The following is a 26,253-nucleotide window of genomic DNA, read 5'->3' as shown; positions in this document are numbered from 1 at the left end:
TTTAATATTTATCAATATATATGATAAATATATATTTTAATTATTTTAATATGAAGACGACAAGGCATGCAGTGAACTAGTTTAACGTTAATCGAATAAGCACCTGAAGATGGCACTTTTGTGCCGAAACATGTAGTGCGAGAGAGAGGAGTGAGGTAGACAAGTGTATGCACTAGAAGACGGTGAAATAAATCATGGACTGAAACAGTTTATTTAGACACAAGTTGAAAAATTGTTATATGCTAAACACTTGACACTGAGCACCATCTGTAGCTCTGCATACATGACACCTGTAATCCACATCTTGACAGACATGCTGTAACATGTTCTTTGTAATATTTTCAGTTGCTACAGTGATCTGTGCTTTGAGTTCATCCAGCATACTTATTCTTTGGCTGTGCATCTGTCTTTCACATAGCCCCAGAGAAAATAATTTAAAAGGAGAACAAGGGAGAGAGGGCACATGATTAATTAGCCCTACTTCTCCTATTAATCATCCAGTGGAAATTTACGTTTGAACAGTCACAGACAATATAAGCAAAATGAACAGGTGCACCATCCATTTGAAGAATAAGATTATGGTTGTTGGGTGTTGTTGTTGTTGTTCTAGAAGAGCATAATTTTCCAACATGTTTAGGAATTAATTCCTTTTAATTATGTCCTCATCAAAGAAGAACAGTCCAATGACACTGTTATATGTTAGTGCATTCCACATGTTTACTTTGGGATCATCCTGTTCATGTTCTGAATGTTTTGTGCAGACTTACTGCCCTAGATGACACAGTTATGCTGATTGACATATCCAGAGGTGTGAAATGTTGCCTCATCCGTGACAATATGACTTAAGAAATTATCTTCCAAAATTTATGTGCACATGTGCCACAAACTGCAGCTGCCTGTAATTTGTATAGTTTTAGATATAGGCTGGCCAGAAGAATTTTGTAGACAGTCATTTGCGGCATCTGTAACACTGCAGTTGGGATTGACTTTTTTATACTCTACATGACAGCCTACCCAGCTTCATCCACATCTTCATCAGCCCTTCTAGGCCATCCAGTAGAATGTCTTATTTCCAAGTAGTTACTATAGGATTCTGACGATGGTGTATAACACACTGATATGTTAGGTTTTTGGACTTTATCCATCGTCCTGGTTTTTAAGATAACAAATAAAAACACGACGTTTCGGAAACTGGATCTGTTTCCGTCCTCAGGTGAAGGAAAACCCTATTCAGTTGGGTCCATTAGAAAGAGCTAGCCTCAATCACTGGATTGGGTCCATTGATTGAGGCTAGCTCTTTCTAATGGACCCAACTGAATAGGGTTTTCCTTCACCTGAGGACGGAAACAGATCCAGTTTCCGAAACGTCGTGTTTTTATTTGTTATCTTAAAAACCAGGACGATGGATAAAGTCCAAAAACCTAACATATCAGTGTCTTATTTCCACACTGCCAGTCTCTAAATTCCTCATACCATCTCCTAATGCCCATATGACCAGATTGTTTTGCACCATACTTACGTCTACATACACGTTGCGCTCGAATAATGGAGTCAGTTTTTGCATATCATGTAGTGTCCTGTACTTCCTGCTGTATGGTAGACATTGTAATGATCACGCAGAACATTTAATCAATACTGCTGTCTGTGGACTGCAGTTGGGATGCTTGTGCAACTCTGTTAGTGAAAGTATGTGAGTTCACAGTTGCACTGCAAGTACCAACATTATATCTGTTTTTGTTCCTGAGTTGCAGGTGTTTGAAATTCCAATATTTCTTTTAGTATACACCATATGTATTAACAACATATTTATATGTAGTTCCGCTGTTCAAATTTGGAGATAGACTCTAAAAGAGGTTATAACTTTTCTGTGCTCTTTCATATCTCCATTGTCATATAAATAGTCAGTCTGTTATCACTTGTTAGTGGCTAGAGATTGGGTTATGGTTGCTAATTGGATTTACTGAGCATCTGTAACTTGTAAATGCAAATAACTATAATACTTTCACCAGTCTTCACACTCTACAAATCATTAGTGTACACACTACGTCTCAGTCTGTTATGCCTTCACTGGTCCTTGCTAGGTTCTGGGGATTTTGCTTTCATGCTCATGTCCTTACCGGCTGGCGACTCTTGCAATTCCTCATGGCCACAATTGGCTAGGTTCCCTTCATGGCTCTCGCTATATGGCCTCAGCATGGACCACATAGAAAACACCACTCATAGCCATTGTTCTGTTGTCATGGGCTCTTGCCTAGCAGTGGCTTGCTTGTTTATTGAACCAATTCCCACGTAAGGGACAGTGTTTAAGTTGTCATGTTACAGTATTAATAACCATCATTATTAAAGTGGTTATTTGGAAAAGGGATTACATCCTCTTTTCAGCCATTGGATCCAGTCCCTTCTGCAACTAACGAATTCAGTTACAAACAAATAAGAAGACACACTGTTGAAATCTAATTCTGTTGCAGGAACTCATGTGATGGAGGGCAGTGGAAAGATGATAGTAGCAGCTGTTGGGGTGAACTCCCAAGCTGGTATTATCTTCACTCTTCTTGGAGCAGCTGTTGACGAGCAAGAAGCAGAAATCAAGAAGCGGAAAAAAGGTGATCTCTGTAGTTTGGATTTCCCCTGCATGAAACAGATCTGTATTCATGTTCCCAGTTTGTGCAGATTTCCAGCATGTTCCAATTTGTTAACATGTTTCTAAAGTTTATTTTTTTACAAGGACCAAATTTACTGTGTTGAGTGCAGTTTTGATAATCGTTGTTAAAGAAGAATGCTTTCCTCCCCTGTTTACAAATCTCATCAAAGAAAAGCTCTCTTAGTTGAAGGAGATTAAGGCTTTGTAAGGCTGCATTTGGAACCAAGGGTAGATGGTCCTAATACTGCTGAGTACCATATGGCCTCATTTCAAAAGTTTAGTCTTAGAGAATATATACTATCACATTGTGTACTGAAACATTTTCACCTTGCATATTAAATAATATTTTATTCATATATTTCATATTGTACGATTTGACATTTAAAAATTTCCTCCTACACGTTAAAAATATTTTTTTACATACAGATTATTTTGTCTGTGTCCTTTGACTGCTATCACGTGTTTGAAACTATGTATTGTACTTATTATTAGCATATTTTCTGTAAGATAATTCATATGAAGAAGAATTAATTTGAGGCACATCACGAACTCTCGATTAGCTGCAGTAATGGACAGAAGTGGTGCAGATAATTAAAAACAACTGATAATCTAATGACCTAGAAGTGCACACTAACCATGCTGCATTCAACCCTGAAAATAACTTAATTATTGGTTTTGAAACATTCCTTTGAACTGAACAGCGTTCTAATCATTTTCCCAATATTCTGGAACTTCATTGCGTTTATGTAAATTGCACATCATGCTTAATGCGAATGTATACAAAAAAATAAACAAAGCTTGATGCTTATAAAATAGTCTTTGTTTTCTTGTCAGACCCACATACGTGTGTTTTTCTGCCATTTTGAATCTCAGTACAGAGTAAAATGTGTGGGGTTATGTAACACTGTACCAACTTAATTTGATACAAAAGGCATAAAGAGAATCTGCAGCAAATGTAAATTAAATGCAAAGGACTAAACAAACACCTAACCACTAAAACCTGAAGTAAATTGTAGTGGCTGTAACAGTGCTGTGTTAAGTTAACACCTTGAAGGAACTGTAAACTGTAGATTCTACTGGAGGTGCAGTTTTCACTAAAGAGTTAGGAGAAATTTCTTTCAAACAGAAGAAAGCAATCCTTGGCTAATGTTAGTCCAGAAAGAATAAAATAATAAAATTGAAAGCTGCAACAAGATGAGACTGTACAAGTAAACCATTGTAAAACATCACAGATACATATTAATGAAATATATAATGGACAACACTTAAATCAGTACAGGAAGCTGTGATCAATAACTGAGTGGAATTTAAAAGTTATGTGGCTAATTTGCTATTTGGTTATGCCTGTGGGTAATCGAGAGTATACTGTAATGAATACTATTTACGTTTTCAAAATAATTGAGATGTGAACTATGCAGAAGGATGCTGTGAAGCTGGTGAGAGTTTTGCAGTTTGTACAGAACAGGAGAATGTTTGCAAATGTGGATTGTAGAGTCCAAATATATAAAATTATAGTTTAAAACTGTGTAATGATACATATTATTCAAGAAAAATTTTCACCCTTTGGAAACATAATTTTTATTTACACAGAGGACAGTGCAGATAAGAGTGATGTTGGTACAATGATTCTTATGAATCCATGCTCCCCTGTATGGGCTCCATTCAGAGCAGATATCAAATTTGCTCTTGTTGCTGTGATTCTATGATTGCAAGTGCTACACATTTTTAATTCATTCAGCATACACGGTCTCCCTTACTCATACGTAACACCACAGGAAGAAGTAAATCGGGTTTCAGTCAGGGTCATGGAATGAGACCATCTCTTCCTGTCAACCTCACAGCCTGTCACACATATAGCATAGCTCACACTGAAATGCAAAACATGAATGTCAACCAGTGTCACAATGCACTGGCCAGTGCATCAAAATTTGACATGTTTTGCCATTCATTGTTACTGTCTCCATTGTTTCATATTGTTTGAGTCTTCTTCAAACCCTGAAGCTCATTCTTAGGCACCTGTATATGAAATGTACAAAAACTATATTCCTTGTATGGATTTTATATTCTGGTGTACCATTATATCTTGTAGCATTATAAAACATTGCATTTTACATTAGGCTACAGTTCTCATGAAGAATATGACATGTTACAGACACCTATTCTGTGTAATTTGTAATATATCATACCAGTTCATCTAGATCCTTCTGGACAGAGCACATGATCTGAACTGCATGTCTTATTTCTTTTGATTGGTGCAATCAGAGTACAGAAAAAGATAATATTAGTTAAGCTGGAGCAGCATTAGTGCCATGTATCTGTGAATACATACGTAATGAATCTGAAAAGAGGAATCTGATTTCCTCTAACCAAAATCATTTAAGAATATCACCATAATTTTTGTATGGAATTGACTTTTTGTACACCCTCAGTAAATCATCTGTTACACATTGGATCAAAATGTGATAGTTTCGTCTATTTAGGAACAGTTTGTTGACATGAGGAGCGAAAGGGATCAAGCACATACTTTTCCTCGGAAAGCATGGATCATACATATGAAATTTGAGCTTGGGTTAGGGTCAAATTAATGTAATTGTATTTATGTTTACAGATGAACATTGTCAGTTGTTGGTGGTTTCCACACTCATAGTACCTCCTTGTGTAACTGGTCATCACATAAAAGCGTGGAACTAGCAAAGAATACGTTATTCAGTAGATGCATAATACAAATGTATTAGGTTTAGATAAATTAATTAGTTCATCACATGAATTTTAGTGTAAATTGTATATTGATACAAATTACATAATTGAGTTCCACTTGCAGAGAACTGCATTATGTTGCCTCATGAAAGTGACTACAGATAATGTATACCAAGTGTAGTGTGAAATAACGTGCAAAGCTTAGTGATATCCTTGGCCATGTGAAGTAACTGATGGCTGACAGCAGACCCCTTCTTGAGAAGTTAATAGCTGCTAAGCTAATAAAGAATTCCATGTCTTATATTAAATCTAGTCATATTAGATCTCCACAACATTCCACAACTGGGCCCTATAAGTCCAGTCCAGTCCGCATCCTCACGCCATGTTTCTTTGAGCTCAAGCTTAGCTGCCCAAAGTTGACATTTTCTTCATCCAACTTTATTTGATCACCCCTTATGATAACAATGTATAACATTTATACAAATTTATCGTCATGACCTTGGGTTGAAGGATGTAGAAATTATCAGAGTTTTAAGATTATGGTCGTCCATCTTATCATGCCATGTACCTAAGTGACGCCCACTTTAATGGAACTTGGAGCACAGCTTTTCCTGACCAGAGCCAGTTCTTTAGAAGGGACACAAACTTTACCACCCTGGGCATAACTTCTTGGTTACTGTTGTGAAAAGATTTTGATTTACTTCTCTGTATTTTAAAGAAACCGTTGGATTGGTGTCCACTGCATCAAAACACATCTGACACCAGTATAAGAAATTTTGGGACATTTGCTGCAGCTTACTTTCTGTAATATGATTGTTCATGTACACTTTGCTTTACGTTTCACTACACATACAAATCACACACACTGAAATCTGAATGAAGTAGCCATGGTCCCTGGCTAATTATTCTTTTACCAGAATTTTCACAAAGGGCCTTGAGAATGTTGTGATATGTGAACTGTTGCATTATCCTGCTAGAAATACACGTATCGCTTCAGTTCTTCAGTTAGAATTTAAAAGAATGGTTCCAAAACATCGTTCACACAATGCTGCAGATGCACCATAACATAAAAAAGTATGTTCCAAATTATTGTCTGACCACTAACTGCACAACACATACCCACAAAATTTGGTCAAGAAATAGGACGTATTATATAGGGATTTTTGTTGTCTCAGTGACAGGTGTTCTGGGCATTCACAGAACCACTAAGATGAAACCCATCATTGTCACTTATAAAAAAGTGACTGATGGACTGATAAGTCCATCATGGACAGATTGTAACATCTAGTGACAACGGTTTATGTATGTAATTGGACATGGACATCAACTTCTGGACCACCGACACTATGAAAGGATGAAAGCTAAGAGCTTTGAAACCTCTTAAAGCGGAACTCTTCGATATGCCACAGCCATGTTCTAGCCAATGTGATGACTTTCGTGAACTCATTTTATCCTCACTCAGATGTTCTCGAGTCTCTCTTCTGTGGGAGCATGCTTCATGCGTCATTCATTTTTATGAAGAATTGGACCTGTTTCTCACTACTTGTTAAATAATTTCAGAACACAGCTTTTTGATGGTCAGAAGCATCTGGATAATGCTGTTGAAATTTATGTACACACAGCTTGCAGGACTTCTTCAGAAGAAATGTCTTGACAGGGAATATGTTTTGCTCCATTTTATACCTAACCATCCTTAAATCAAATAAGTCCACTGTGAGAAATAGCTTTCAAGGAGTAGACCTTTGTCAAATAACAATGTGGGCACAAAGCAAACATTAATTATGACAGCATGACTCATGGCCAAACTGTTGCTTTCACGCATATATAAAACGTTTCATACAGTGTGGGTCACTTATGTTTGGTCCTCACTGCAGTTTGGTAGATAAGTAGCTGCTCTTGGAGGAATCTACTGCCTTTATCTTTTGCATGAAGATAGAGTAGGTTCCTCAAGAACTTTGCTACCTATCTACCAAACTACACGGTGTCACATTGTAGGAAACGGTAATCTTAATGACCATCAGCAAGAGAACCTCAAATCCAATATATTGTCACAGTTTGTTTGTAGGATGCTTAATTGTGTGTGAAAATGAAATTGTAATGACGATGACAATGACAACAATGATGATAAAGTTACAAGATTCATTACTCCTTCAGTGCCTGTTGAAGCATTTCTTTCTGCACAAAACGTCTAATATCTCTCTGTTAGAGCATAATTTCTCTGTATTTAAAGTTCACAATATGCCATGCAAGGTAGCTTAATAGCAAAGCATTTGTCTATAACTGGGAAATACCAGAAATGTACAGGATTTTCCCAAACCATGTACCTATCCAGGATACCTTGAAACAGGAAGCAGCCACTACTCCTATCCTTTGATCATTCATACATCATCATCTCATGTTATTCAGTGTTAAATAACAGTGTCATTAAATAAACTACTAATAAAGAAATGAGTAAAACTACATGCATAAAAGTCTTCTCAGATCATGAACATGATCAAAGTCAGCTAAAAACTAATATTTTGGAGACTTGTTCTGTCTCCATTTATAGGTGTCATGAACATGGATGGTGGAGACAGAGGTTATCTCTGAAATATTGGTTTTTGGCTGAACCACGATGTAGCTTACCATCTCAGAAAATGTTTATGCATTTATTCACTGTGAAAGCTTAAAATCTTTTACTACTGAATTTTGTATTACTTTTCTTGCTGTTACTGAAATTCATAACAAAATTTTCATTATAGTTTCGAGTGTAGCGTGAAAACTGAAAGATAATTGAAAAGTGGTGTTCATATCATTTTCATTTTGATTGACTGAAATTGAATATGATGTATTTTTCTTGTTGTTAAAATACATTTTTTTCTTTTTTGATTTCTGGCATGTTATTCATTATATGAAAGTGGTTCTTGAATCTTGCAGTGAAGATATATTGTTTTTATTAAACTGTTGAAGTATAAATGTGAACACATTACAGAGCAGCACTGACTGACTTTACTCTCTTGAAATCTGAATACTTAATGTTTCATGAATTCAGTATTTTTGCCATTTCTACAAATTTTATGACACTGAGCAACAGTACTCACTATGGGTTACTGTAGTAAACCTATTACAGTTATTTATTTCATTATGTACACTGAAAATTTTTTATTTAATTAACTCGTTCACAGATATGTGCCAAGGAATTTGGATTTCTGTTTCTTAAGTAGCTTAATAAAATTAACTTTGTGTTGATATATTGAGCTGGTCATGACATAGTGATGTTTGGTGAAACTGAATTCAGATTTTATGTTCTCCATTTGCTCCTTTCATTGGACGTAATATAATTTCTTGACATACCTTCCAAGATGCAGCATTCTATGACAAAGCATTCTCCTTTCTCCAGTATTCCCCAAGAAGAAGTCCTCTTACATCTCTGCCAATGCATCTAATTAACCACCTCACCTGATTAACTTCTTGGAGCAGAGTCACTTGTGGGAAACAAATAGTCATTCAGCTGATTAATTAGTTCCTTGCTCTTTATGATACCTGAAGGATCAATTGTATGTCTACAGGAGTGTGACTGTTGGCCCTGTCCAGGGTTAGCTGAATTCAGTCCACATCTTCACACCATATTTTTTTTCCATCTGTGTGTAGGTCTGCTGAGAGGTATCTCTCCTTCGGGTATTTTGGCCAAAATTTTGTATGCAGTTCTCTCCCCTCACAAGTATTCTGCATGCCTTGCTTATCACATCCTCCTAGATTGTTCACCATAATATTTGGCGGAAATTACAAATTATGAAATTCCTCAGTATGAAATTTTCTCCATCCACTTGGTACTTCCTTCCTCTTAGGCCCAAGTATTCTTCTCATAAAGTGTTCACAAACATCCTTGTACAAGGTGGTTGAAATATGACCGGGACTGATTAAAAAAAAATTGCCAAACACTTACTTGCACATGTCAGTCTTCAACATACTCCCCTCCGGAGTCAACAAATTTTTTCAACTTTCTGGAAGCATCATGATGCCCCCCCCCAAAAAAGACTTGTGGTTGGCGGCGTATCCACTCCCAAAAAGTCTGGATGACGGCGTCATCCACAAACCGCATGCCTTGCAAATCTGATTTGAGCCTTCCGAACAGGTAGAAATCACTTGGTGCCAAATCGGGACTGTACAGCAGATGTGTCAGAAGGTTCCATTTCAATTTTCGGGGGGTTCTATTGTTGTTTTGGCCGTATAGGGGTGTGCATTGTCTTGAAGGAAGGCTACCCGCTTTCCACCTCTCTTCCGCTCAGATCGGATCTTTTCCTTCACATCTGTTGCCAGGATGTCTGAGTAATAAGCTGCATTGACTGTTCTGGCATCTGTCAGAAAGTCTACATGGATAACCCCCTGCCAGTCCCAGAAGAACGTTGCCATCACTTTTCCTGCCGAACGGCTCCTCCATGCTCTCTTGGGTTTGGGAGAACTGGTATGCTGCCACTCGCGTGATGATTGCTGGGACTCAGGAATGAAGTAGTGCACCCACGCTTCATCGGTGGTCACTATAGACTTCAAAAATGCATCACCTTCGTCTTCAAACTGCTGTAGGAGACGACTGGCAGCTTGCATGTGCACCATTTTGTTCACATCTGTCAAGGTGCGTGGTACCCACCGTGCATTCACCTTGCGATAGTGCAGGTGATATTTCACGATGTCTTCTACACTACCAACACTGATGGACAGCATTGCTCAAAGTTCCTTGATAGTGATGCACCTATTCTCACAAATAAGTGCGTCTGCATGATCAATGTTTGGCTTGGTGATGGATGTTCGCGGCCGACGATCATGCGGTTCATTCTCCATGCGCTCTCTGCCCCCTCTGAAGCACTTACACTTACGGGTCCATGAGAGACACTCTTCCCCATACTGTTGTTGGAGTCTGTGGTGAATATCAGTGGATAGGACGTTTTCTCCAATGAGGAATTTGATCACAATGCGTTGTTCCACGCTCCGCGGTACCTTCTGTACGCTCATCACTCTAGCAACTCCCAGACAGGCCTGAACAGGTTCTAACCCTAACAGGAGGGAGAGTGGAGGTTGTGGCTACAATATCTCAAGGTCACACAGCTGCTGCGCAGTGCGGCTTGTTTACAAAAAAAAAAAAATCAGTCCCCGTCATATTTGAACCACCTAGTATTTTATTCTCTTGGAGTTAGATACCAAGCTTCACATTGTTACAGAACCACTGGTAAAGCTACAGTTGATATTGTAATCTTAAGTTTCTGATAACAAATGGAAATGCAGAATATTCTAAACTGAATGGTAGCAAGACTTTGGTACTAGGATGTGGAGGTGCAGTGAACATCATGCAAATCTGTTGCACAAGGAAGCACGTGTGTGTGTCTGAGACATAGGATAACTGACATAAGTTTGCTGTTCATTGAAGGTACAATGTGCATTCAATTCAATTCTGTGGCTTCAGCATCTGTTCTGATATGTACACTTAATAACATAATCTATAAACATGAAGATAGCAATGAAAAGGGCATCAGTGTTAAGTGTATATCACTGCATGTCAATTTAATGACAGTTTCAGCACATTGAAATGTTTTATATAATAGACTGAATTATAGGTATTCTGCTTAAAATTGAGTACTTTAGTCTGATGTGAGGAGTTGGTTGGTTGTTCCATTATTTTCACAAGCATGTCTGTAAATATGTCTGTTGCTACAGAGTTGAACACTTTATGAATTTTCAAACATACCTTCAGTTTCACAAATTAGTGTATGTGAACCACAGAAAATTTGACTTTCTGTCTTCTAAAGCTGTCAATGATATTGTTTATTGGTGTTTCTTTGAATGAAGTTGTTTCCAATGTGGACCAGGTGTTGAGATGTGTGATATTGATTTGTTTTTGTGTTTGTAATACTAATGGATTTCCTTTTGCATGATTCCCTGTACAGAAGCTAAGAAACAGCGGAAGAAGAAGAGTTTGACAGGTGAAATCCTTTTTTTTGATTCTTTATTATATTATTTCTGTATTACATTGTAGATAAGTATTTTATAACAATAGAGTTAAAAATGTATGCTTCTTCAAGCATGGCTTCTTTGAAACCATTTTTTGCAAAGTAGTATCTCTAATTTAAAAGGGCGATGTCTTTCCTAAACCCTTTCTATAATGACTGCCAGCTTTGCACAGTAGACAACTATAAACCAGTTAAGTTCACATGATAAGTTTTCTGAAAATTTGTTGCAGATTATTTAATAAGGAAGCTGTTTTACTTCTTTCTTACTGCTCATATAAGAACTTCATGATTTATGTAACATGCTGATAATTACAACAAGGACCACAACTGTTGAACTGGCTTCTCAGTGAATAGGAGTCTTGAAACAACAAATGTAGAAATAGACATTATTAATGATGGGATATAGTACTTAATTCTTCAGGTCTAGGAGTCTGATTTTATTGTCATACATGTGTATGTCCCAAACAGAGATGGCGCTGTAGAAGATACTTTTTATAAGGAATTGGAATGCATAGTTAATCATTTTTATAGATATCGTATGAAGGTTTCATTTGGAGATTTCAGTGCTAAAACTGCACAGAAGGACTTTTCAGACTGGCCATACCAGTGAGAGTTTTCATGCAATTTCTAATGGTAATGAGGTTAAGACCAGTTTCTTATTTTTAAAAGCACACTTTTTTTTTCACAATTTAATATATATCAGAACTTCTAGACTTCTTTTGGTAGGATGATACATAGTGTTGTCACATATATGTGTGTGACTTTAGATGGGGTGTGGATTGGTGAACTGGATTTATTGACTACTTGCATACACCACTCGGAACTACAAGTAATTACAGTGCTATTGCTAATCTGGTTGGGACACTGTGCTACAAACCAGAAGGTGGTGGGTTCTAATCTGGATGTCTTTGGATTTTTCAATTGACTTAACCCTTCCAGCTGCACTATGGCCCTGGGGTCTGCTCAGCCTCAGACAGAAATGCGTACCAGGAATCTTCTTGGGGGGTAAAGGGTGGCCAGCGTGAGAGGCTGACTACTTCACACAAGTACTGCACATTAGAATATGATTATTCATATTTTTATTCACAAAAGAACATTGAAGTGTGATTGATATTCAATCTTACAGAGAAACTAATCATGATACTGACCACTGTTTCATAATTTCAAAACCAAAGGGGGAAAGTTCGCACTGATATAGTAGACAAAACAACAATTTAAGTCCATGATTTATTTTATCCGTCTTCTAGTGCATACATTCATCTATCCCCTCTTCTCACTCTCACTACATGTTTCGGCACAAATGTGCCATCTTCAGGTGCTGATCCAATCCACGACAAACTAGTTCATTGCATGCCTTGTCTATACATACTAAAATAACTAAAATATATATTTATCATATATACTGGTAAATGTTAAGTGTTAAAATATTAAAATTATACAGCATATTTCATTCTTACGTCGTGTTTCATTACGCGAGTCACGTCTATCATCGTCTGTTGGAGCACTCTTTCACTATCGTGTATTGTGCTCTATGTTGCGTCTCGCTCCTGTGACTGCGTGTGTTAACAATTTAAGATTGATGTATTTAAAGTCAAGAAACTTTCAATTTAAACCAGAGTTCTAGGTTAAAATCTCAAATGAAATTCCAGATAGTAGAGAAATTAGTAGTGTAGGTCCTTGGAAAATGTACTTGATAAGGAGAGTTTTGCAAAATTTTGTGAAGTCATAGTTTGGTGACTGCTATAGACTGGAATTGATGCCAGTCACAAGCACAAAACTCAGCAAGTTTTGAGGAATATAATGAGGGAATATCTAAAGGTCAGATATAATAAAATTGAAATAAACAATAAAGACAAAAGTATTAGTATTTGTATAGGATTTGTATTCATTCATAAATGAATTTAAGAAGGGACACCAGTGCAGGGTGCATTTGATAAAATATAAAAAGAGCGATAGTCATGTAGGTTCTTGTGATATTGTAGACAGGTGGAAAATTTTCTTTTAGTAAACTACTGAATGCACACATAGGTAATGAATTTGGAGTTTAAATTATATACTGCCAAACCTTTAGTCTCACAATCTAGCTTTAATAAAGTTGGAATTATCATTGGGAAATGTAAAAAAAAAAACTATCCCTGTAACAGGCTGTGAAGGCCCCTAGGGTTGCGAGACGTTGAAGGTCCCATATTATCTAGACAATCGGCTCAAAAAGATGGCGGTAATGTTGTGAGCCTTACACACCGACCATGCTTTACTCCCCAGGAAAATTATTTACTTAATTCCTGATACTCATTTCTGTTAGAGGCTGAGTCGACCCCAGGGCCATAGTGCGGCTGGAAGGATTAGGTCAATTGAAAAGATCCAATGACCTCATCAGGACTATAACCTGCAACCTTCCGGCTTGTAGCATAGTTCCTCAACCAACTATGCTACTGCGTTCCTCATTGGGAAATATATGTGTTATAAATTCACAGGTATCAAGTAAATTCCAGCTGAATTAATTCAAGCAGGCAATGGGTACTTTTCCCCATGCTAGATTTGAGGTTTTCACAGCAGAGAAGATCTAGATTGTAGTCTTTTGAACCCCTGAAGATGTAGGCAGCAGGTTTCTTAAAAACGGTGATAACTTCCTACAGGGCTACACACTGTTTGTAATCCAGAATACCACAGTCTAATTTAGAGTCTCTGCTTGAAGCAGAATTGCCACAGCAGTGGAAGGAATCAAATATTTTCCCTGTTTTTAAACCAAGTCAAAAAGGCTGACCACAGTAATATCTGAGAAATCTCTTTTGTGAACATGTTCAGAATTTTGTCTGATATACTTCTGGCATGGTTAACAGCTTCATAAATGGAATTGTTGGAGACAGTCAGTTAGGAATCCATGATAATGGGCCTGTTACTTATCCAGTCTGTTGCATTCACAGATTTCTTGAGAGAGCAATGGGAAAATAATATCACATTAGCTCTTAGATGTTTTAAGAAAATGCATTATTCATTTAGGAGAGAAGCACTGTGCAATATTTTGTTGAATTTGGAATACCAAAGAAAACTGTTGGATTGAAATGTGTATCCAGAAGATATCTAGTAAAGTTCATATAGGGCTAAAAAAATGTGATTGTTCTTGCTAGTACTTTAAGGATAATGCAATCAGTTAGCTGTGCTAGGCTGAGGGACAGTGACTGCATATACGATTCAGGAAAACTTCTTGAGAAACATGAATTTGGAAGACAAAGAAGGGAATGGGAGGTTAACATTGTAATTGATCTTCAGGGGATGGGTTGTGAGGGTAGAAGGTTGGTGGAACTATTTATGTGTTTATTTATGGTTCAGTTTTGTGCACTTAAAGCAGCTCAGATTATATAGTATTGAGTGATAGAATGATTGCTGAAATCAGAAAAGTGTGAAAGGTAACAGTCTTGACTTAATTTGAAGTAGTGTCCCAGAATTTTCTTGGAAGAACTGAGGAAAACTATACAAGGTGCCCCACAATATCTAGTTCCCAGGACACAATTTAAACCCTGCAACTCCAAAACAGTTTGCAGGAGTACAATCAGTAAAATGAAACAATATCTGAAAGTTCATGACAGTGGAGTATTAATGCAGTGATCAATGTTTTGAACAATATCCGTCATCCCATTATTATTTAAAACGTTTTCGAGACGAGACTGTCTCCCTCCTCAGATAAAAAGTCAATTCAGTTGGGCTCCAGCAGTATATATATATATATATACATAGAGGGTGGGCCAGACTCAGTTAGGCAGTTTTTGATCATTAATAACTAACCAATCCAACAACACACGGGATAATGACTCAATTAGGCAGTTTTTGATCATTAATAACTAACCAATCCAATAACACACAGGATAATGGGAAAGTACCTTTTGTTGTCGATAGATGGCAGCATCATATGGTATGCTGTGGATGAGGTCAATACTCTGCCTACTTAGTGCGCATCGAGGAAACATCATGGCCGGTAGACGGTTGTCTATTGAGCAGTGTGTAAAATGTGTGCACCTTTTCTCAGTTATTATGTGTAACAATGTATCAGAAGTCCAGTGCAGGATGTTGGAAGAGTTTGGACCGCCAGCAGTCCACAGGGATGCAATCGTCCAAATAAACAAGCAGTTTGATGAAACTGCCAGTGCTTTGAATCCCAAGCATCCTGGTCAGCCGAGAACTGTCCGAACTGCTGACACACAAGCACGTGTTGCTGCGGAACTGGCATCATCTCCTCAGAAATCGAAGTCTACCTGCTGCTTGTCGGCCCTACTGGACATTTTGAGGACAAGTTTGCGGAGAGTTTTGAGTGATGTGAAGCTGACGCCATACCATCCATGGTTTATTCATGTTCTTAACGAGGACGACTTCGACAGGTGACTTGAGTTCGCCGAGTTGATGCTAACCAAGTTTCAGGAGAACCCTGACCTTATCCGGAATATTGTCTGGACTGATGAGGCCAAATTTCACACATCAGGATCAGTCAACAGACACAACTGCATGTTTTGGCAGCCAGAGAACCCAAGTGCCACCATTGAATACGATTTCAAGTCCCCGGGAGTGATGGTGTGGGGCGGCGTGACATACGAAGGACTGATTGGCCCATTCTTTCTTGAAGGTTGCGTCACGGGGGAAACCTACCTAAAGTTGCTGAGGGAAAGTGTCATCCCAGAACTTCAGAGGAGAGAGAACTTTGATGAACTGTGGTGGCAGCAAGAAGGGGTCCCACCACACTTCGCCAATATTGTTCGGGCATTCTTGCATCAAGTTTTTCCTCAACCCTGGATTGGCCGTTGAGGGCCTGTGGAGTGGCCAGCCCGATCACCCGACATCACCTGACATCACCCCACCAGACTTTTTCCTTTGGGGTTACCTCAAAGACAAGGTGTACGCTAATCCCATTGACAGTGTGAAACATCTGCGTGAGGTGATTGTTCAGGAGTTCAATAAAGTTCCGGTGAATATGTGTAGAAAGGCGTGTGGAAATGTTGCTTTGCGTCTGCAAGCTTGTGTTGACTTAGGTGGTGCCCAGGTTGACCAGCATCTTGAAAATCGATGACTTGTGTGTGTGCGATTCCATTTTTGTAACCATTGCAATTGTTAACATTTATCAATAAAAATAACATCTAATCAAAAACTGCCTAATTGAATCTGGCCCACTCTGTATATGGCAGTGCATAATGTAACAGCCGGAGTCCATAAAACTGGAATTAGGCGAAAGCAGAAGCCAGAACCATTGAGTGAGACTCTAAAAAGTACAATTATAGATACTATAACATCAATGGTAGGACATGGTCTGCCTACCTTTAAAGTCTTAGATAAGACAAAAAGAGACATAAAAAGAAACCCAATAAATTTATAGGATTAAATTTCAAGCAGATGAAATTTCCTTAATACAGAAGAGGATGTAACAGCAAGCAATCCAGTACCAATAAGTATTACATAAATGAGACACCTGTATAATACCAATGTAAAAAGAGAATATTCCCTTATAATCTAAATGGAGCAGAGTTGTAATTTTCTAAATTCCTTTTCAGTGATGATAGCGTGGATGGGAGAGATACTGAAATTGGTATGACTAATGAGATGAGCTACCACAGGCATATGAGCTGATTTCTTGTAATTCCTATAGATCATATTATGTTCAATCTGTAAGAACTCCACTTCTTTTCAGTATATTTAATGGCATGCTTGACATGCATGTTGTACCAGTTTTGATTTTTTTGAGCAGACCTGGCATCAGATTTATGCTCCTTAATGCATACTTCCAAATGTCTACTGGTTTGTCCAATCTAAAATCTGCTACAATCACCTGGAATACTATATATGCATTGCTTTGGCTTCTGGGCATCTCTGACAGGTCCAGTTTTCATTAGGATCACACAAAGTATATGTTTAGTTTTGAAAATGGTTTTAACAGAATTTTTTGGGAATACCCCTAACATTGGGATAATGACCATGCCATGATCTTTTTTTCATACAGACTATCTCTGTCAAGCAGTGCTTGAGGTGGAATGAAAATAGAACCGGGATGCCGTCCCGCCACATCCCGCCCCACCTCAAGCCCTGGGTATTGTACATTGCATTTACTGGCAAAGAAGTAACAGGATGCTTTTAAGCCATTTAGAAAAGAACCGGGATGCCATCCTGCCCCACCTCAAGCCCTGCTGTCAAGTGGTCCCAATTGAGTAGGCTTTTTATCTGAGGATGTAGACAGAGTCCAGTTGTTTTAAGTAAAAATGGGATGATGGAGGATGTCCAAAGAGCCAGTCATTGTACAAAACTGAAATGTTCAATGATCTTCAGTGAGTATCACAAGACTGTCTTCTTGGATTTGTCATCATGTATTTTGGTGGAAATTTACTGAAGTTTCGGAAGAACATACTGATTCCATCTTCAGGGCCAAAAGTGAGCCAAGTATACTTTCTGCCAAACTACACTGCACAGGGCCACATCCCAGAAGATAGTATTCCTTCTAGCTGCTGCTGAGAGAACCTCAGATTTCATGGGTGTATTTTCATTCACTACCTTGTGGGACTTCAGAGTCAGCCTCTGTATGTAATGAAAATTTTTTACATATTATCAGCACAGTAGATATGTGTGACATCCTTGGGGTGAAGTTTGGATTTTGATGATGTTGGCCAGTCAGGACAGCACTATTAAACTTATATTTCATAGAATGTAACATTTATAGGAATTGTTACAAAATTTGTTTGAAGAAAAAGAATGCCCTTGGATGCTAAGTGTTCGTCTTTTTTTTTACTCAGTATTTATTACATCAGATGTAATTGGCAATTAACATTATGCATTAAGAGTGAAAAATGCTGAAATTAAAACAGTTTTGTGTTTCCGATAAATCATCACATAAGTAGTAAATTTGTATTGTGTGGTTGGTTTGAAAAATATACCAAGAGAGGGCAATGTTTTCTTTAAATCCAAAATATAGTAATTTCAGAAGAAACAACGTAAGTCTGTCAGGATTTTAGCTAAAGCTGTCATTCTTGAACCAATATATCTGTAATAGATTTTTCTGTGATTTGGATGGCGGAAGTATTGATATGTCACATTTAATTACTAAAATTGCAATTTTAATCTGACATTTAAAACAATGAAACTTCTATAAATTCAAAATTATTTACTGGGTAATGAATAATCCATGAAAATTCTTATCAGACAGTATGTTCCAAATATGGTGACAAAACATGCAGCAAAAATTTTGTACAATTCTGTAGAGTAAATAAAGAGAAATATCAATTTTGCTGTCACAGTGTTTCAGAAAGTCAGTTTTCAGAATTAGGCATTCAGAGTCTGTCATGTAGCACACCACATCACTTTGCATATGAGCATAAAATGTTAAATTATAATGTTAATGATCATATTCCATACATATCAGAGGGTTACCTTAAGCAGAAATGTTCCTTTATTTGAGCATCAAATTGAGGTTCTTATCCTCTAAAAATAAATGTGTGTCAACGTGATGTTTATGTGTCATTAAGCAAAGAATACAGTTTGATGGTAACCTTCAGCACCATGCATCAGAGATCGCAGCTGGCATAAATTACAGTTGTTTCTAATGTTTAGTTCCTTATATTAGCGTAATTTGTCTCTTATCATTATAGTAGTGTCTGAAAATCTTGGGCCAAGTTAAATGAAAGTTATGTATTTTAAATCAAATTATGGGGAGGTAGAGTTTGAAGTTCTTATGAGTTAGTGGGGAGCAGAGAGAGAGGTTCTTCAGAATTTTTACTGAAGACTTGAGTGCAATAAGTCTGTGAACATGATCCTATCATACCTCTGATAAAAGAAAGCTACCAGTAATTTGGTAGCAGACATGAGATTTCTTGCCTGATTTTCAAGTACCGTGTGAGTTGTTTTTTCTGCAGACGCTCCCTTTTTTTTTCTTTTTGATTTAAACTGACCAACATATGCTTGTAGCAGCAGATTATTTTTTTAATTAACAAGCACGAAGGGTGGTCATTGAGTGGAAGACTGAGAGAAATTCATTTATAAATATTTCTGAATATCTTGCAGTGGGAAAGTTTTTTGCCTACCCCTTTCATAGCTTGTATGCATCTAATATGAAAAGCTTGCATGGCATTGCCTAAAATTTTTAGGTTAAGATCTGTTTCATCACAATATCTTGAAACATTTCATGCTGGTGGGAAACACAGTTATTATAAAACAAGATAGCCTAACGCTAGCTTTTTGCCTAACCTTTAAAATGTAATAACTTCAGTTGTGTAATTTTGTAGGGGAGTTCCATTTAATTTAAAATGATAACTTGCCATATCAACATAGCATTGTAGGCCTTTTGTTTTAATGTAGCAGTGGCTTCACATGTAGGACATGTGTTGAGGTTAAAGAAACTCTTCATTAAAGTAATTGCAAGCATAATTTTATCACAATTAAATATTCTTTCACAGAACATGATAAGAAGTTTCTATGGGTATTAGTAACATGGGCACACAAAATGTTTTTGCTTGTAATTTGGTGTGAATTATGATGGACAGACTAAGTTACTGTGATTTGATCTGTGTATAGGTGAGGAAGAGACTGCACCAGTAACTGGTAACAGCCATGTGAGTGTGCCTGCTCCAATTGCTGACAACACACCCAATAAGCACGATGATGCCTTGGAGAATCACAAACCTGCGCCAGCTTCAGAAAGCCATAAGAAGGAGAAATCTGTACTGCAAGCTAAACTCACCAAACTTGCCATCCAAATTGGATATGCAGGTAATTTCTGTGTTCTCAAGATCTTTACTCTCTACAAAAGTATGATTTTTTTACGCAAGTAGCAAAATATCTTTATAAAGAATAAAGCTGTGTGTTGCAGAAAGACATTATTTTTCACCTTGGCATAGTACACAGTCGCTGTTAATAAAGTTATTTATAATGACCCTACTGCCTAATTGAACCTCATTATTATAGTTTATGTGCAATTACCAGTGCATCCTGCTGGGACTTCAAAGAACCTTCCTTTTGTTACTCTTTCATGTCAGTAACTACATAGGATGACCACTCATCATAAATAACATAGATGCTTTTATGCCTGTTAACTGAGAGCTTTCATGCAGGTAGAACTGGACTTAGAAGACTGGCTTTTTCTCAGAACTTTGTTGTATTATGGATTCAATTTCTCTATTTACTCACATAGTACCTGCCCTTTCTGTACTGATCACTCAGAAAATATGGGTGTGACCATTACATATAAAATAGCAGAGTTCGGTGCTTATTGTCTCAACTGTATTAGAACTGCATCACTTTGATCACCCATTATGATCCTAGAGATAAAAGTTGGGTCCTCGGCAGCCTTCTCTCATAGCTCAAGATGCATGTTCATGTGCTGATGCATTTTATCATTTGTCAAGATTTAGGGGATGCATTGCTGGATTTTGCCATCCATCACAGACAAAGTGAATCACAAAGTCGAAAAAGCGCTCATGTAAAAACCATGTGTGTTCACAGTGCGGTGTCGTGTGGCAGACTGATGCAATGGGCTTGCAGAAGTGTGACCTTTGCCTCCCCCCTCACCTTTCATTGAGGCAGTTACAACAGTAACAGTTTGGGAACTTTCCAATAGCACCTCTTCATATAAAAGTCTCATCATATAGTACAGCAGACTGTATGGGCTGAAATCATTGTTGCATTCCAATAATATAATGTGTTGCTAGGTTCCTGTTGGCATATTTCAGTTGCATGAAGTACTAGTACATTCTGCCTTGCTAGAATTGTTTCATTCTTTAATGATAAGGAAAATAATTGTGTACAAGCAGTTTGGGCCTGTGAGGTAACTTTTTCACTTCTCATGGGGTATGTTGATTTCCTTTGTTATTAAGTCTCAAGTACCTTGGGCTCTGTTTATGCTGTTTTTACATGTTTAAGATGTGACAAATCTTCTCTCTTTATTGTGCAAGATGATATAAATGCATTTCAGTTTAATGTGTTTTGAGGTGCACGGGAGTTTGCACAAGAAATAACGCCTAAATGAAGGTACATTTTCTGTTCTGTTTCAGGTTCCATGATTGCCATGCTAACAGTAGTGATATTAATTATTCGGTTCTGCATAGAAACATACGTGGTTGAACAACGTGGGTGGATGAGTAGTCACGCAAGTGAGCTTGTCAAGTATTTTATCATCGGTGTGACTGTGTTAGTTGTCGCAGTGCCAGAAGGGCTTCCATTAGCTGTTACACTTTCTCTTGCATATTCTGTAAAGGTATGTGATGCACACTTACAGGAAGGAACCATCAGGTTTGGTTTTCTGTGTACTGCAGGATAAATTTTGAGAATTTTTATGACAGATGAGTCATTTAATGAGTCATTAAAATAATGTGTGATAAGAATATAAATTGACCTTTTTTTTTTGTAGAAAATGATGAAAGACAACAATCTTGTTCGTCATCTTGATGCCTGTGAAACTATGGGAAATGCAACTGCCATCTGTTCTGACAAGACTGGGACCCTTACTACAAACAGGTATTTATTTTGGCATCCTAATATAACATGATTCTTGTGGAGCTATAAATAAATATTGAAGGTATACATGCAATATAGTAATGAAGCTAATACAGTGTTGTTTGTTTTATTAGGATGACAGTTGTTCAGTCATATATATGTGAAAAGCTAAGTAAAACAATTCCAAAGTTTTCGGATATTCCGTCTCATGTTGGAAACTTACTCATCCAAGCCATTGCTGTAAATTCAGCATACACATCTCGTGTTATGGTAAGAACACAATTCTTCTGACAGATTTTTAATTAATGCTATCAAGTTAGTGTCTGTGATGTTTGTGATGAATGCCGGATTCTCCTTTCAGCCCCCAGATGGCCCTGGAGAGTTGCCAAAGCAAGTTGGTAATAAAACTGAGTGTGCATTGTTAGGGTTTGTGCAAGCACTCGGTAAAAATTACCAGACAGTTCGGGATGACATACCAGAAGAAATGTTTACGCGGGTTTACACATTCAATTCCGTAAGAAAATCCATGAGCACTGTGATACCACGGCAAGGAGGAGGTTACAGACTCTTCAGCAAGGGAGCATCGGAGATTGTCCTCAAAAAGTGAGTTTTAGTGAAATTTTCATTATTGTGCACTGTTGCATGAATTGTGAGTTTAGTATAATAGTATCTCATGCATAACCATGGTTTTTCAGGATGATCGGCATGATTTGCATTTACCTTCCCTAGTCTAGTTTGTATTAAGTTAGCTTTGTGAAATGTTTAGATAAATTATACCCCAGGGTGATGGTTGTATGAGAATGAAATGATGTGGACCCTTATATAATTGAGTTGTTTGCATCTTGTCACATGTTTACCTTGCTGTTTTTAAGACAAGTTCAGAATATTCTCCAGGGCTATGAGCCTCACATGACTATGTACACCGAGGGCAGTCTGTGCCTCTTTATATCTGTTTCCATCTGGCCGTTTCCTTGTTGCCCTTATTTCAGTAAACTTACTGTTATCAGTAATATTTTGCTATTACTACTGAATGCATTTCAATATATTCCATTGACCATGATCCTGCTTTTGAGTCACATAGATCCTCTTGCTCTGTCACTGAGAAAGAAATACCTAATTCCCGTTCTTTGTTCCTGAACCTTTTATCACCTCTTATTTTAGTTTCCATAAACCATACATTCTGAATAATGTCTCAGTGCCTTCTCCCCCACATCTAACTAAGCACACTACATCTCCTTTCCTAGGTTAAACAATGGCTTTTCAAATTTTTCAGTTTCCAAAGTATTAAGGTTTTTAACCCTTTATCCAAACTTTCCAGATTCTGCACACCGTACAAAGTTGTTTTATAGGTATATATAATTACTTGTAGAAAGTTATAGTTAGGGTCTTTCTATATTTAAGGTTTGCATTGTAGAAGTTCCTGGTACAAATTCCGTCCAAAACATATAGCCTGTTGTGAACTATTTTGTGCTTTTGCACTTTCACTGACAAGAATAAGGTTTTTAAAAATTGTGATTCTTAGTGGAACAGATCTGCCTGAAATAAGGACCCAATCTTGGAAGGATTGAACTGTTTAATACAGAACCAACAGAAATACAGCACCATAAGTTAAACTTTATTTTTTGCATAGCATATTTTACAAGGAACATATTTCATATGATGTGTTCAAATTTTGTCCTAAAAGTTAGTCCTGAGTAATCATTGCACACTGTGTGCAATTTAAGCTCTTTCTTCAGTGCAGTAGAAAATTCTACCATATGTTAGAGATGATATACAGATCTGAATATATTCTTTGCCACTTCACTTGTTTTAAGTTTTTGTTGGATTTGTAAAGTTGGTGAACATAGCAGTATATTGGTAGCAGTCCTTCGTCTTTAATTCTGTGACAAAATATTATTTGCAATATATCAGACTGCATACATCATGTATATTAGTTTTGAATCACTTGACTGATTTTCATGAAACTTTGTATTGTCATGTGTAGGGCGGTATGTGTGATGAAAATAACGGGGTCTGGATTGGATGGTTGGATTTATTGACACTTTGGCTACAAGTTCTCTTAATTTCACTCAATTACAATGCTTCTGATAATCTGCACACCTTCAGTTCACTATTACACATGCACTGTTTTCACTAGTCATATCCAGGAAGTGGATCTCAACACAGAAACTAGCACTGTAAATCAGTATGAAGTCTTCTTGTTATTCTGTCTTCAATCACTCTGTACTTCCCTGTCCTAATCTGCACTCAGCTGATCTTCACAATTCACTAAGGACATGCTCCCTTCTCGTCCTTGTACTCTCAGCTGTACTGTACTGCACAGCATTGCACTATTCTTAGGTACAACAGATCGTTGTTATATAGGCTTTGCATAGACAACACAGAAAAACAAGTCACATGACTGCTATCTTGCCAGTTCATTGGCATGTTAGCTGCTGCCTAGCAACGAGCGATACCGTTTGTCTGCTGAGACACAGTTTCCATTGTTCTGTGTTTGAATGTGTTTACTGAGACATTGCCAAGCAATGCTTTGACAAATCCGTTACAGTATTGTCATCATGCCACAGAAAAAAATTAATGCAAAGTCTGAACATTTGTGCAAAGAATGTTAAACTCTTTTGGAAATAATTTTTCTACAGAATACAAAAAATAAGATGGTGACTGTGCAGAGTTTGTATTTGCTGCATATATGATTTGGTATGGAGTTTTATTATAAACACACTTACAAAATTTATTTAGAATAATATGTTGTGCCTTAAAAACTGAAAACACAGAAATAGTGAGAACCCTATGTTTAACATTTCCGGGTAATATAATATGATCATGTCATAACCTGCCTCAAATGACCTAGCCAGGCAGAAGAGTCCATTGTTCATCTTGCCCACCTGGGCCTTCAGAATTGATACACCTATAGGCCAATAAATCACAAACAAAACCAACTCGGATTATAACAGATGCCAGAAATGCTCTCTGTTACACACATATTCCTGGCACATCTATAAAGAGTTCATGTTCACTCTTTACTTTTTGGAAGTAGAATGAACTTGACTCTTAAAACCATGTTCTCCTTTGCAGTGTTTCTGATCAATTTTAGAGAGAATTTTTAAGAGTCATACTGATCTTATCCACTTTTATTTTAGTGATTACTCAAAATTTTGATTTGGTTATCTCTTTGTCCAGTAATAACCCTGTCTATATTTGTGTATGACTGTATGATTTGTTTTTCTATGTGGAACTGTAATATCTGAAAAGTACTCCAGAATCTTCTTGTTTATTATGCAACAGCTTTTCACATAGGTATCACACATGAACACAATTGAGTAAATGGCTGCTTAATGCAGAGGTCAAATACAGTAGTGTTAGCAACACAGGACTCCAAATTTATGAGTGGGCTTATATGTAATGTCGAACCTCACTTAATGGCAGCTTGTGGCAAAATTGAAGATAAATTGTAATGTGTATATGTTGTTCAAAGTTCCCTTCATGTCCATGTGCCAAGCATAATGCAGCGACATATATTTCATTATCCTGACAATGCTGGATTACTTGTATAAATCATAAAGCTGCTCATTACATGATACTAAATTGTTCACTAATGTCATCCTTTTTATGCCCACAAATTTCCCTCTGCTCTTTGTTTTCAAAGTTTTGTAATCTATATTCTTTTCCTGGAGTAAAATAGTATTTGACACCCATAAGAAACAGGTGTCAAAATTATTTTTTCATATATCCTGATTCTTCAGTGGTTTCAGAAGTTAACAGAGCTGAACAATGTTATACATTCAGTTCATGAGCTGAATAATAATAGTAGGCATTTCCATAATTCAGTCTTCTCTTAATTTCATCATGAACTGTATTTTGTTTCTGGTTACTTAAATTCTGAAACATACAGAAATGGATGACTAAATTGTAAAATCATTGGTTTTTGGTTATGGTATAGATATGTAATATTGTGAAAGGTAAGTAAACAGTGCAAGTTTTATCTTATCTCTTTTCCTTGGAATTTAAATTAATTGCAGAAAATGATGTGCATAATTCTTGTCTTTTTGCAAGAATTTGGGTTGTCTCACTTTGAGTTTAACAATTCAATTCAATTCAATTTTATTTCATCCATGAATCATTGTACAGTCAACTCTCGATTATCCGGGGGCGGATTAACCGGTTTGCGGCTTAACCGGGGCTTTTTTTTTTAAGTTTATATGTTGTTTAATATTCATTCACTTTTGTTTCACATGGTGAGTTTAACACTATTTTCGCACTAGTGTGAACCGAGCTCTGCATTATTTCGTCCCGTTATGCGAACACAATGTTCTAGGGTGGGGGTGAAAGAATGCAAGAATTTTTGGAAAGTTTCAAGGACAAATACACCGCCCCAGGTTATTTAACGGTACCATCTCAGTGTGAGAGTGCATTGTGAAAGTAAGTATCAGTTTCTTAATATAGATCTTCAAGTGCGTTAGCAAAATGTCGGGGTTTAAA

At 37.2% G+C, this 26,253-nt stretch overlaps 1 protein-coding gene across 17 annotated transcripts in view; it reads left to right on the top strand.

Moving 5' to 3' along the window:
- The window catches only part of LOC111863401 (plasma membrane calcium-transporting ATPase 3), a 400,552-nt gene that overhangs the window by 292,821 nt on the left and 81,478 nt on the right, over positions 1-26,253 (top strand). For 16 of the 17 annotated variants that reach the window (XM_023849698.2, XM_023849697.2, XM_023849693.2 and 13 more), the window contains 7 exons: positions 2,469-2,603; positions 11,257-11,292; positions 19,858-20,052; positions 21,333-21,535; positions 21,689-21,795; positions 21,909-22,044; positions 22,136-22,377. In XM_023849698.2, the coding sequence (XP_023705466.1) occupies positions 2,469-2,603; positions 11,257-11,292; positions 19,858-20,052; positions 21,333-21,535; positions 21,689-21,795; positions 21,909-22,044; positions 22,136-22,377 (1,054 nt within the window). The remainder of the gene's footprint in view (positions 1-2,468; positions 2,604-11,256; positions 11,293-19,857; positions 20,053-21,332; positions 21,536-21,688; positions 21,796-21,908; positions 22,045-22,135; positions 22,378-26,253) is intronic. The other variant, XM_023849690.2, reaches the window with a different exon arrangement.

This window comes from Cryptotermes secundus, unplaced genomic scaffold (genome assembly GCF_002891405.2).
Source record: "Cryptotermes secundus unplaced genomic scaffold, Csec_1.0 scaffold792, whole genome shotgun sequence".
Taxonomy (NCBI): domain Eukaryota; kingdom Metazoa; phylum Arthropoda; class Insecta; order Blattodea; family Kalotermitidae; genus Cryptotermes; species Cryptotermes secundus.
The sequence above is the reverse complement of the archived record's forward strand: the minus strand, read 5'-3'. Positions and strand labels throughout refer to the sequence as shown.